We start from the raw sequence: 12,018 nt of genomic DNA, 5'->3' as shown, positions 1-12,018 counted from the left end.
AGGACAAGCACGACTTCATCAGAGACTGGGTTAAATGGACTGGAGGGACTTTCACTGGCTCTGTTTTTTTCCACCTTTCTATCATTCTCTATCTGCACATCTCTCACTCTGTCTACTCTCTTCATCTTTCCATGTTCATTTCTCACTCTCTCTCTCTCTCTGTCTACTGTCTTTCGCTCTCTCTCACACACACTTTGTCTGTATACTCTCTTTCTCTCTCTCTCAGGCTGTTTTGCCTTGATGCTGGTGCCAACAAAAACATGAATCATATGCTTTTAGAGACAGTGTCTCACTAACACACAGGTACAGTACCCCACCCCCCTCCCCCCAGTGAATAAAATATATGACATCACCAGAATTTTTGACTAAAGTAGGTAGACTAAATTGTGTTGGCATATTTTATTATGTAGCAATGATCAGGCAAATTCTCTGCATTGCATTTCAGTGCAGAAAGATCTCTCCCCCACACATACAGCACAAAGCACACAGCTAAAAGGTTGCTTTAGGCCATGACCCTGTGAGCAAACACGGCACTATGAAAATATCGCCTGGGTTTTCCCAGCAAAAAAAGCCATTCTCTTTCAGCAGTTCAAAAGCCAGAGAAAAAGCATCTGATCCCTGCTGGTATCCTCTATGACTGCCAACTATTCCCCTGTGCTGCCCTACAACAGCACCAAGCGATGTTTGACTTAAACATACAAGGATTAAAAAGGAGAGATGAGAAGCCGAGGGAGAGCAGTGATGTAAAAACAACGCAGCAACGTAAGCGCTACACACACACACTCAAACACTCATAGAGCTGTCATTGAGATAGTTCAGCACGCCACAAATCCCTGTATGTGACAATCAGAATGCTGTGTGCCTCCCATGAGCAGCCCCTTCACTCCTCCACTGAAGGAGCCTGGAGCTGATGCTGGTTGAAGAATGGATGGATTTACCTGTTAGAAAGTAAAATGTCTATTCTTTTCCCACGTCTCACACTGCTTCATACAAAATGAAATCTTGCTTTCTGGCGCCATCGAAATTGAAAAGTGAGGACGACTCACGACGCAGACGACACACTCTGCCACTTACAATCAGCATGCCGCCGACCAATCAAGAAGTGCCGCCACTCTCTCGCTCCTGTCTTTCTCTGAATCTGTCTCTCTCTCTCTCTCTCTCTCCCTCTCTTTCAGACGTCCTCCTCGAGCCATCACTTTCATCAGCTTATCATGACAAATGTTATAGATGTGCCTTCTGACGTTTCACATTTAGTCATTACTGTTTACGTTCGGAGAGAGGGAATGGAGAAAAGTTCAAAAATGTGAATGTGAGAGAGAGACAGATAAAAAGGATGGAGAGAAAACGAGCAAGGGAGGAAGAGAAAGGGAGTGACAGAAAGAAAGAGAACGAGAGAAAGAGCAAGAAAGAGACACAAGAAGAGAAAGAGAGAAGGGAAGAAAGAGGAAGAAAAATACAGAGAAAGGGCAAGAGAGGGAATAAGAAAGGGAAAAAAGAGCGGGGGGAAGAGTATGAGAAAAAGAGAGGAAGAAAAGAAGGAGTGAGAAAGAGTAAGAGAGGAAACAATAAGAGAGGAAGAGAAAGAGAGAAAACAGGGAGAGAGCGAGAGAGAGAAAGGGGTGAAGGAGAGCAAAGGATAGGAAGTGAGGGAGAAAAAGTGAGTGAGAGAGAGGGAAAATGAAAGGGAAGAAGAAAAAAAAATGAGAGAGAGTGGAAGAGAAATAGGGAGAAGAAGAGAGGGGAGAGAGAGGAAGGGAAGGAGCAAGAAAGAGAGAAAGAAGGAAAGTAAGAAGAAGAGAAATAGAGGAGAAAGAAAGACAAAAAGGGGAGATGGAAATATTAGAGAAAAAGAGCGAGAGCGAATAAGAGAAAAGAGAAAGAGTATGAGAGAGAAAGATACAGTAAGAGAGAGAGAGAGATAGTGGGAGAGAGAGGGGGAAAGAGGGAGACAGTAAGAAAGAGAGAGTGAAAGAGAGAGAGAGAGAGAGAGAGAGAGAGAGAGAGAGAGAGAAAATGAGAGAGACAGTGGAAGAGAAATAGGGAGAAGAAGAGAGGGAGAGAGGGAGAAAAAGAAAAAGAGAGAAAGGAGAGTAGGAAGAAGAGAAAGAGAGACAAAAAGGGGGGAGAGAAAGACTAAGAGGAAAAAGAGCGAGAGCAAATAAGAGAAAAGAGAAAGTGTAAGAGAGAGAAAGAGACAGTGAGAGAGTAAGAGGGAGGGGGGAGAGACAGTAAGAGTGAGAGAGAGAGCGTGCGTGCGAGAGAGAGAGAGAGAGGGAGAGAGAGAGAGAGAGAGAGAGAGAGAGAGAGAGAGAGAGTGAGAGAGTGAGGTCTCAAGGCCCACTCAAGCTTCATAGTTGTCAGCCTGCTGAAAGGGTGGTTTACTTAAAAGCACAAGAAAGCAAATCAAAGAGCTGCTGCTATAATACTCCTGAAAGGTCAAGAGAAATGGCTACAAAAAGCGAGGGAAGCATTCTCCATCTTCACTTGTGGCCCTCTACACTGACTCAAAAGCTCCTGAATGTCAGAGCAGATTTACGCTGCTGTTTTACATAGCTACACTAACTGCAGCTGAAGACAGGCAGCTCCATTAGAATGAAGGCTAGACTGCTATTCCTACAATGACACTACGGTGTGTAATATTTCATGTGTGTGTTTCTCTCTTCTACATTCCCTTAGTCTGTCCATCTTTGCTCAGATAGGTCACAGCTCAGTTAGATCATAAGGGTGTGGCTCTACAGATTATAAAGGAATAGATGATGTAAATGTGCAGCAGTAGTCAAAGGTCTGGAAACACCTGACTGAATGCAAGTTATCCATAACCCTAAAGGCGTTTTGACCTAAAGGCTCATGCACAAATGCTTGAAATGTGTTTCCAAGTTAAATCTAAATAGTGAAGTTCTTGCCTACATATGAATTCATTTCCAAAACAAAAAATGTAAATAAAACACTAGTAGCAGCCAACAAAGTCCCAGCATATGCGAAACCTGTTGGAAAAGCACCCCAGGTGGCTCCTCATTAAGTCACCTGAGAGAATGCTAAGAGTTTGTAAAGCTGCATCAAGACAAAGAGGGGTTACTTTGAAGGATCTAAATTACAAAACAATTTTGATTTGTTTTTTCTTTCTCATCCACACTGTTCTAGAATGTTCCCTTTATTTGCACTGTTCTAGAATGTTCTAGAGTAGTGACTCCCATCCCAGGTCTTTTTAGTGTTTGCCCTGCTCCCAGCACACCTGATCCAACTTATCCCCTAATTAATAAGCCCTTCCTGAGTCAAAGTGGGCATGTTTTGGCAGGAAAACACAAAAATGTGCAGGGCAGAGGGTCCGTCAGGGCCAGGGTTGGGAACCACTGTTCTGGAATGTTCTCCCCCTTTAATAAGGACATTCTCCCTCATTCACACTTGATCTAGAATGTTCCTCACATTCACACTGGTGTATCAGCTCTTATTGTGGAACAGAATGCCAGCATTAGAATGTTGGGGTCAGTTGGGGAAGGTTAGGCTCAAGTGTCTTGGCAGTAACACTTTTTGGACTCATAATTCCATGTTATTTTGTAGGTTTGTCACTACTATTATAAAAAAGGAAATTAGCACTCGATCATGAGTGTGTCCACACTTTTGACTGGTACGTTAAATTTGCATAATGTCTGCTGACAGATTTTAAGATCTTTCACATTTCTCATCTCTCCTCACATTCACTTCCGAAATGCCCCTCCTCTTTGTCTCTTGTTTGTGCTTGTGGAAGCACTTCTGCTGTTGCTCATTTAGGTATTTATTACTTTCTTTTGTATGACACACTCTCTCTCTCTCTCTCTGTCTGTCTCTCCCTCTCAATTTAATTCAGTTCAGTTCAATTCACAGTAGCTTTATTGCCACAGTTGTATCAAGACTAATGCTGCCAAAGCATAGAAAAGTTTAAAGCGCAATATACTCAGTATGATTAAATATATTCATTTTGGGCCATTTACTTTGGTCCATTAATCATGAACTTTCCACACAATGTAAAGGGCAACAGGTGGTTGACACCATTTTGAGTGGTCCTTTTTAGATGAAACAAGCACTCAACGGACTTAGGTTTTGGGTAAGGTTGGGTAAAGTTAGATTTTGCGTAATGGAAGTAACATATTAAAAATACATCTACTTAATGGAAGTAATGTATCAATAGTACATCTTTAAGATATTGACCTTAATGTATTCAGATGCTTCACCAAATAAAGTGTTACTACACATCTACACACACACACACATATATATATATATATATATATATATATATATATATATATATATATATATATAATGTTACTGGACAAACTCTCTTTAATAACACACTAATAAAGCCAGCAGGTGATTAGATTCTGGCCTCTCCACTGCTCTAAGGCCTCCCTCCACTCAAGCCCATAATATGCACTGTAAAAAGTTGTTATTTCAGTGTTCTGCTGCCCACAGTATAGGGGTCACCTGAGCTACAACAACAGACCACTTATAAACATTTTAACAAAACATTTCCATACATTTGCATATGTGTTCTGAATAAGAAAGACATCTGACAGTCTCTTCACAGTTGAAATTGCAGTGCTGAGCTTAACTGCAGTACTACTACAAACAGCACGTACAGCAACACCTTAACCCTGCTAGTGTCTTCATGTTCTCTGAGGGAACATTTGTCCTGTATTCAACACAAATGAGTAAACTCGATTTGCATACAGTTCTCCCGACGGTGAGACAACATGAGAGCAAAAGGACACTGGCTGTCACAACACAGCTCACACATGCACACACACTCATGCTTTATGAGGGCGACCCTGATTTGTAAGTGTGAGTTTTATATGTTTGTTCAAGTGCAAAGTAGCACTAGGCAAGTGCCCCATGCAAAGTGGTTAGACACTTTAACAAGCTACAGATAAACAGGTGAAGATGAGAGATTGTGGGGTTTTATAATTTATCCCACCACCTGAAACTGGTCGACTTTTTCTGCTTCCATAAAAACGATTTTAGTCACAGAATAATTACAGAGAATACGCATTTAATATTCATGCCATTTAGGTATGCAAAGGAAGCATATGGGACTGGCAAAATATGCTTCTGGGTTATGACAGAATTCCTAATAGCACTGAAGTGGGGAGCTGTATTATACCATAATGGATAACTCAGACTCATTTTTCGACTTAAGTAGGCCTACCATGCCTTCACTGAATTCTTGATGCAAGAGCCAGTGGCGAAAAGAAGAACCTTCTCCTTACATACAACGCAGAGATGCTCAGATCTGATACACTGGATCAGTCTTGGCACCAATACTAACAATACTAACAGTCATAACAGTCAGAATTTTGTGTGGTGATTGTATCTACTACGGTACATTAGCCTACACTGTTTTTATGATTATTTATTTGTGAGTTCAGTTTAGGCTGTGATGGAGCTGCAGTACAGTTTGCTATCTCAAAATACATTTCCATTCAAGCCTGTTCAGTTTTTCACAGTTTTTCTTTCATTTGTGATTAAAATTTATTCTGTGCAGAGATAAATATTCATATAGTTGCACATGCACAGTCATATGCAAAAGTTTGTGACCTCCTGATCAAATTGCATGTTATGTTGATTTCCTAAGTGAAAATAAGTTAACACATTCTCTACAGAGGACACAGTGCATATTCTAATACACAGTTACTCTCTAACATGCATTTAACATATTGGGTGAAAAAAATACAACATAAAATGTGGCCGGTGCAAAAGTTATGGAACTTTTTAATACTTCATGTTTTAGTTTTTCTTTTCCAATATGTTAAACTGAGCAAATAAATAGATGCTGTGTAATGAAATCTGCTGAAAAATGCCATATTTAAGTGTGTTGATGGTAGAGGATGTGTTAAATTATTTTCACTTAAATATAATTTTTGTTCAAACATTTGCACACAATTGTACAGTCCGTTGCATTGCTATCACTCAGTAAGAGAAATCATCTATTAGGGTTTTGACATGATTTGAAATTACCAGTGTCACAGTTTTATAAAGAATGAACCAACAGAAATAGAATTAAAGTAGCTTACATTAAAAGTTAAGAATGTATTTTCCTTCTCCTGTAAAGTTGCTATTTTGGAAATTCAAGGTTTTGCTTTGACAGCAACAAAATATTACCTACCTATAAGTCAGCTGTCTAGCTTACTGCATATGATGTTAATTTATTACTATGAAATACGAGCACATTATTTGATATCAGCCAACAGAGTTCAGACATCGGAATATCAGATCGGATACTGTGAGAAAAAAGTACATGCAATATTTATATTTCTACATTCTAGAGATGCAGCAAAAAGAAATGAGCATTTATGAGTTTCTATATCCACTTTAAGGAAGCAAGGAGCTGTGTAAAAAAGATAAAAACTTTTTTTCCATTTCCGACAGAGCTAAAATGTCAAGTATATCGTCTTCCAGTCTCCTACGTGCACAATGACAGCTGGCTGGTGGAACTCAAGTAGCCACCTGCATTGGGTTAAGTTAATGACCGCTTAAATATCTCGTGTGCAGGGGACATGGAAGAGCTACGCTCCACCAGTTGCCTGGTTACCTGTCTGGAGCTGTGTGAGTGAGCGTTTGGGAGGGGGGGTTACCTGAAACCAGACCGCACATTCATGAGGCCTTTGCACATACACACTTACACACACTACACACTGCACATTGAACAGTAGAGACCTTTCTCTAGCCAGTTAACAGGGCCCTCTTTCTTGTCCCTGTCTCTCTTTTTTCTTCTCTTTCACCAGATAGAGGAAGACAGAGGGGGAGAGAAAGAGTGAGAGAGAGAGAGAGAGAGCAAGAGAGAGAGCAAGAGAGAGAGAGAATCTCAGATGTCAGAGCACAGCAGCTGAAATCAAATATGATCAGAAAGACCTCAGCCTCACTCAGCCGCTTAACATGCAATTTCAGGGATCATTCGCTATTGGGGCATTGTACAGGAGAGGCAGGCTTCATCATTTAATGCTTAATGCTGCTTTTGAAGCTTGTGCTTTGTAAATTCTCACTCCAAATTCCATCTCCAGCTAGGCATTAAGCTGAACTGTTTGATTTAACCTATGTGTTAGCTCTCTGATTCACCCCTTAAAAGGCCCACAGCAAGGAAAAAGGAATTTTTCTAGCTTTTTTAATATAAATGGTTAGATGTATGTATCTAAATATTGTTTCCAAACATACCATTCAATCAGGTATATCAGGTATATATATCAGGCTTAACAAGACAGTAACAAAATAGCTGCTAACAGAATTGAAAACAATCATGCTAAATAACAGCTAAAAGTCTGTCTGACTGGTTTTGGTACATAAAAGCCAAGCAAATGTCATAAGTAGACCTCAGGGAGAAAAATGAAAAACCAAGAAAATCGTAAGACACGGGCCCTTTAAAATCCCATGCTTATTATATCCAAAGCCTTGTTAGTCAGAAAGTACATGAAAAACTGCAATCTCTCTGAGTTATAGGTGTGTGGAATGGAAACCAGGACTTGCTATCAGTTCCTGGTCACTTAAGGGGTTAACTCAAAAACGTGATCAACATGTGAAGCCAAGTGAGAAATAAATTGACCTCTTGCTCAACTCGCACTAATAAACTCAATAGTCTTTTGCCTGATTATGCAGTACTTGCACTGTATTGCCTTAAGCAGCTTATTACCTATATGTTAGGGTTGGGGGAGGAGGTCTCTCAATAAAAAAAGACTCTAAATGCTTTTCATTCTGCCTTTAAGAATGCACATAGCCCAAACCAGCCGCTTCTAAACCAAGATGCCAGCAGGAGGGCCGTTCAGCTAGTGTCTTAATTTTATAATTGGTGCATGAGAGTATATGAGCATGCAGGTTCATTGTGAAGTAAATTCCAGGATATGTGGAAGGAGGGAAAGAGGGGGAGAGAGAGAGAGAGAGAGAGAGAGAGAGAAGGAGAGAGAGAAATTAGTTCCCTTTTAACATCAACACAAATGTCAACACAAGAGAAGTCCAATTTCACAGACAAAAGCAAGCAGGGAACTTACAGGGCTCCCAGCAGTCGATCGCTAAAATTAAATTCTAATGACTTCTCCTTACAATGCATTTGATATAGACTATTATGCTTTGCAGCAAACTTAATGGGTTTTGCAGGGGCACATTGGCTAGTCCTGATAATGTTCAATAAAACATCAAGGGAGCCCCTGTTAAATTGTCAGCGGGGATAACTCACGAAACAGCGGCAGACTTGATAGCACCTCATGCTTAAGAAGCAGTAATTGCATATTGGTAATGGGGGAGAAGGCTTTCACCCTGCACCTTATGGAGAAGTGGGCTGCGCGTGGATGCCCGCCACAAATGGATGGCGAATCAAAACCACCACAGAGCTTGAGTTAAAAAAAAATAATAATAATTATATCTTAGCCGGGGTATGCGGACACACAATACATGTGCCATGGCAGCAAACAGAGTGCATGTTTAATTATGTATGAGACATCCGTAAGAAACATAAGCAATAGCACTCCTCTCACAAGCGGGCGCAGACGCCTCTACACGGCACATTAAAGGCTGAGAGAGGGAGGAAGAGTGAGAGAGAGACAGAGAAAGAAAGAGAGGCTGAGAGAGAGTGAGACAGAGGGAGAGAGAGAGGGGAGAGAAATGAAAAACCAAGACAGAGTTGTTGATGGATGGCAAAACCACAGAGGATGAGAGCAAGAAGCAGCAAATAGGGATCTGGGCAAGGACAGAGCAGAAATGTGAAAGGAATACTAAGACAAGAAACAGAGACTGGCAAAAAGTGGAAGAATAAGAAAGGAAGAGTGAGCTGAGAAATAGAAGAATGTATTTTAAAATACAAATAAAAAAGAGAAATGGAGAGAGCGCAGAGATTATGTGAGAAAACCCTGAAAAAAGAGGCTCTGTGACAGAAAGAAAACACTATGAAATAGAGAAGAACTGTGTGGGTTAAAGTGAGAGAGAGCGCTTGGTTAAAAAAGAGAGAGAGAGACGAGGAAATCTGTCTTGTGATGGGGAGAGAAGTACTTACGGATGCAAGAGTTGCTTCTTACATCGTGTCCATGTAAGAGAATGATCAATAATGTATTAGACTGCCATAGAAAACTCATGAAACAACAGGCCAAGTGTTCTTTTTCCCGTTAAACGTGAAATAAAGGACTGACTTCATCATGTATTAACCTCGCCTCCCTCCTCTCCGCTCCAAAGGAGAGAGAACAATAACGATATGAATTGATTAATTCGCACGCGCGCACGGCTCGGAATATGAATGCCCTGTCAAGCTTGCAGGAGCGCAGAAAAAGTCTTTTACATTTTAAATGGTGGTGTAAACAAAAGGGAGGAACAGAGAGAGAGAGAGCGAAATGGAGAAGAAGTGAAATTGAAATGGAATGAAGTAGATAGGGGTGAAAGAGAAAGGGAGCAGCAAAAGAGAGAGAGAGAGAGAGGCAAGAATTTCACAGCTAGGTCAGTGAATTGGTCCAGACACACAAGTGCACAGGAATGTTAAATGTGACCTCTTGCCCAGCTGTTCCGAGTCAGCCCGAGGAAGCAATATAAAACACGACACCGCCACTAACATTCCACCGTTTTCAATCTCGGCCCCCTTTTCTCTGCTTTCTATCATCTCTCTTTCAGCCAAACCCGCCCAGCTAGGAAAAAGGTAGCCGTGTTTTGAAAGGAAGGGGTCTCGGGGGGGCTGGGGTGTCTTAACCTGGCATTAGGAAGCCTCTGCACTAGCTGCAGGCCCACCGCTGTGTTGGAATAGCTGCAAACCAGAGCCTTATGTGATCCCATCCGCTCGACTGACACATACACAGACAGAGGTCACAGACACTGACACCTCGTCTGCACTGTGAACACAGCCTCAAAGGAGCCCCACGCATCCGCAGCGAGGGTTCAGCGCAGCAGGCCCACGGAATATGATATCCCTGACTAAAGTATGCCCTCGCGCCGCTTTCACTATTACATTTAATGGCACCATGAACCAAAGCGGGTCGATACAGAGAAACAGACAGCTCAGCTAAAAATACATAGAGCCAGCACAGTGCTATTACAGTGGGCCCTGGCTGGTGAAAACAAGTCATTCTATCATAGGAAACAGAGAGAAAAACTACAGAAATGAAGGAAATATAATTACTGGAGTAGGATGATTCATTTAGATAGGTTCTTACCTGTTTGTTGTACTTGTTGATGGTTTGGCTGCTGTACTCGGAGCAGTGGTCAGATCCAATGGATATGTTATCTCCGGTGCCCACAAAGGTGTTGGCCGGGGGCAGATCCTGAACGGCCTGGTGCTTTTTACCCGCCGTGGGCGACTGTGGGTGAAGCTGGACTGTAGGCAGGGGTGAGCTGGACTTGTAGTGGCGGGCGAGATCTGGGCTTCCAGGCCCACCGTTAACAGAGCGGTAGCGGCCCATTCCAGGACTGTCAGAGAGTTTCTCATTGACGCCATCATAGCGCTGTCCGTTGGGCTTTGACGCTTCAACAGTGACGATACTGCTGTAGAGTGGCTGCTTTGACTTCTTCTTGTTCTTGTCCTTCTTGGGTTTCTTGCTTTTGTCATGTTGTTGCGGGGTGAAGAAGTCCTCATGGTCTTTCTTACCAGCTTCATAGCCATTCTTGTTCTTGGGCCTGCAGTAGCGGGCCATGACCACAACAAGGATAATGAGGATGACTGTCATGATGCCAGACACCACTCCAATGGCGATGCTTAAGCGCTGCTTGCCCAGGTCATAGTTGGGGTCTCCAGCTATGTCTGCGTTAAGTGGTGTTCCAAGGCTCTTGGCAATCTGGGCATCCACTATGGTGGAGTTGGAGAGCGTTTCATTGACGTAGACGTGCACTAGTGTGGTGGTGCTCTGGGAAGGAACCCCACTGTCGTTAACTTGCACTACCAGGCGGTGAAGGCCAAAATGCTTCTGCTCAAGTTTGCTAACTAATGAAATGACGCCAGTGGCAGGATCAATTTCGAACAGCTTGAATGGGTTGCCCCCGATTATGCTGTAGCTGAGGTCAGCATTGACACCCGTGTCAGTATCAGTAGCAATGACAGTGCGGACGACCGTTCGGATATTGCTGGATGGGGGTAACAGAGTGTAGGAGCTGTTAATGGGGAAAGTGACTGTTGGTGGATTATCATTTTCATCCATCACGAAAAGTGATACGGTCGCTGTGGCCGATCGAGGCGGGTCACCGCCATCCACAGCTTTGACGCGGAACGAATAGGTGGTCTTCTGCTCGCGGTCGAATGCCACAGTGGAGAAGATGGTTCCTGTGTTGTTCTCGATGGAGAATATGTCCTCCTCTTCCTCAATGTAGAGGCTCATCTCAGCATTCTGCCCCTTGTCAGCATCCATCACTGTCACCATGCCTACAGGACTGTTGGGCTGCAGGTTTTCCTTCACATAGAAAGTGAAAACATCCTGCATGAACTTTGGTTCATTGTCATTCTTGTCTGCCACCAGCACCACCACCGTGGCCGAGCCCTGTAAGACAGGCACTCCTTTGTCTTTGGCGATAACCTTGAACTCGTAGCGCTCGGTTTGTTCTCGGTCAAGTATGGTGTTGACACGGATGTCACCGCTGTCTGGGTCAATGGAAAATATCCCATTTACTGAGGAGTCTAGCGAGTATGAAATTTCTGCATTTTTGCCACTGTCTGCATCCAAGGCCACTACAGTCGCTACGCGCTCCCCTGGGGCATTGTTCTCTGGGAACGAGACCTCCACCGTGCTCTTGGTGAAGATGGGTGGGTTGTCGTTCATGTCTCCCACTTTTACAATTAGCGAGTTGTTACTGGACAGACTGGGGCTGCCCGAATCCACAGCCACTATGACGACGTTGTACTCCTGCACGGCCTCGTAATCAAGCGGCGCTGACGTATGCAAGAAGTATTTCTTTTTGTTCATATCACCTTCTATCTCACTTGCAGGCTTCAACTGGAAGGGAACATCACCTACCACTGTGCACGTCACGACACCATTCGGCCCCTTGTCACGATCCGACACTTGGACCAGTGCGATGGGCGTGTCTACCACC

The 12,018-nt window shown here is 43.0% G+C and overlaps 1 protein-coding gene across 2 annotated transcripts in view; it reads right to left on the bottom strand.

Annotated features, from left to right (window-relative positions):
- The window catches only part of pcdh7b (protocadherin 7b), a 154,640-nt gene that overhangs the window by 140,416 nt on the left and 2,206 nt on the right, over positions 1-12,018 (bottom strand). For both annotated transcript variants that reach the window (XM_036596433.1, XM_036596434.1), the window contains exon 1: positions 10,152-12,018. This exon is cut by the window's right edge and continues 2,206 nt beyond it. In XM_036596433.1, the coding sequence (XP_036452326.1) occupies positions 10,152-12,018 (1,867 nt within the window). The remainder of the gene's footprint in view (positions 1-10,151) is intronic.

Source organism: Colossoma macropomum, unplaced genomic scaffold (assembly GCF_904425465.1).
Source record: "Colossoma macropomum unplaced genomic scaffold, Colossoma_macropomum, whole genome shotgun sequence".
NCBI lineage: Eukaryota > Metazoa > Chordata > Actinopteri > Characiformes > Serrasalmidae > Colossoma > Colossoma macropomum.
This window is presented reverse-complemented; position numbering and strand designations above follow the sequence as displayed.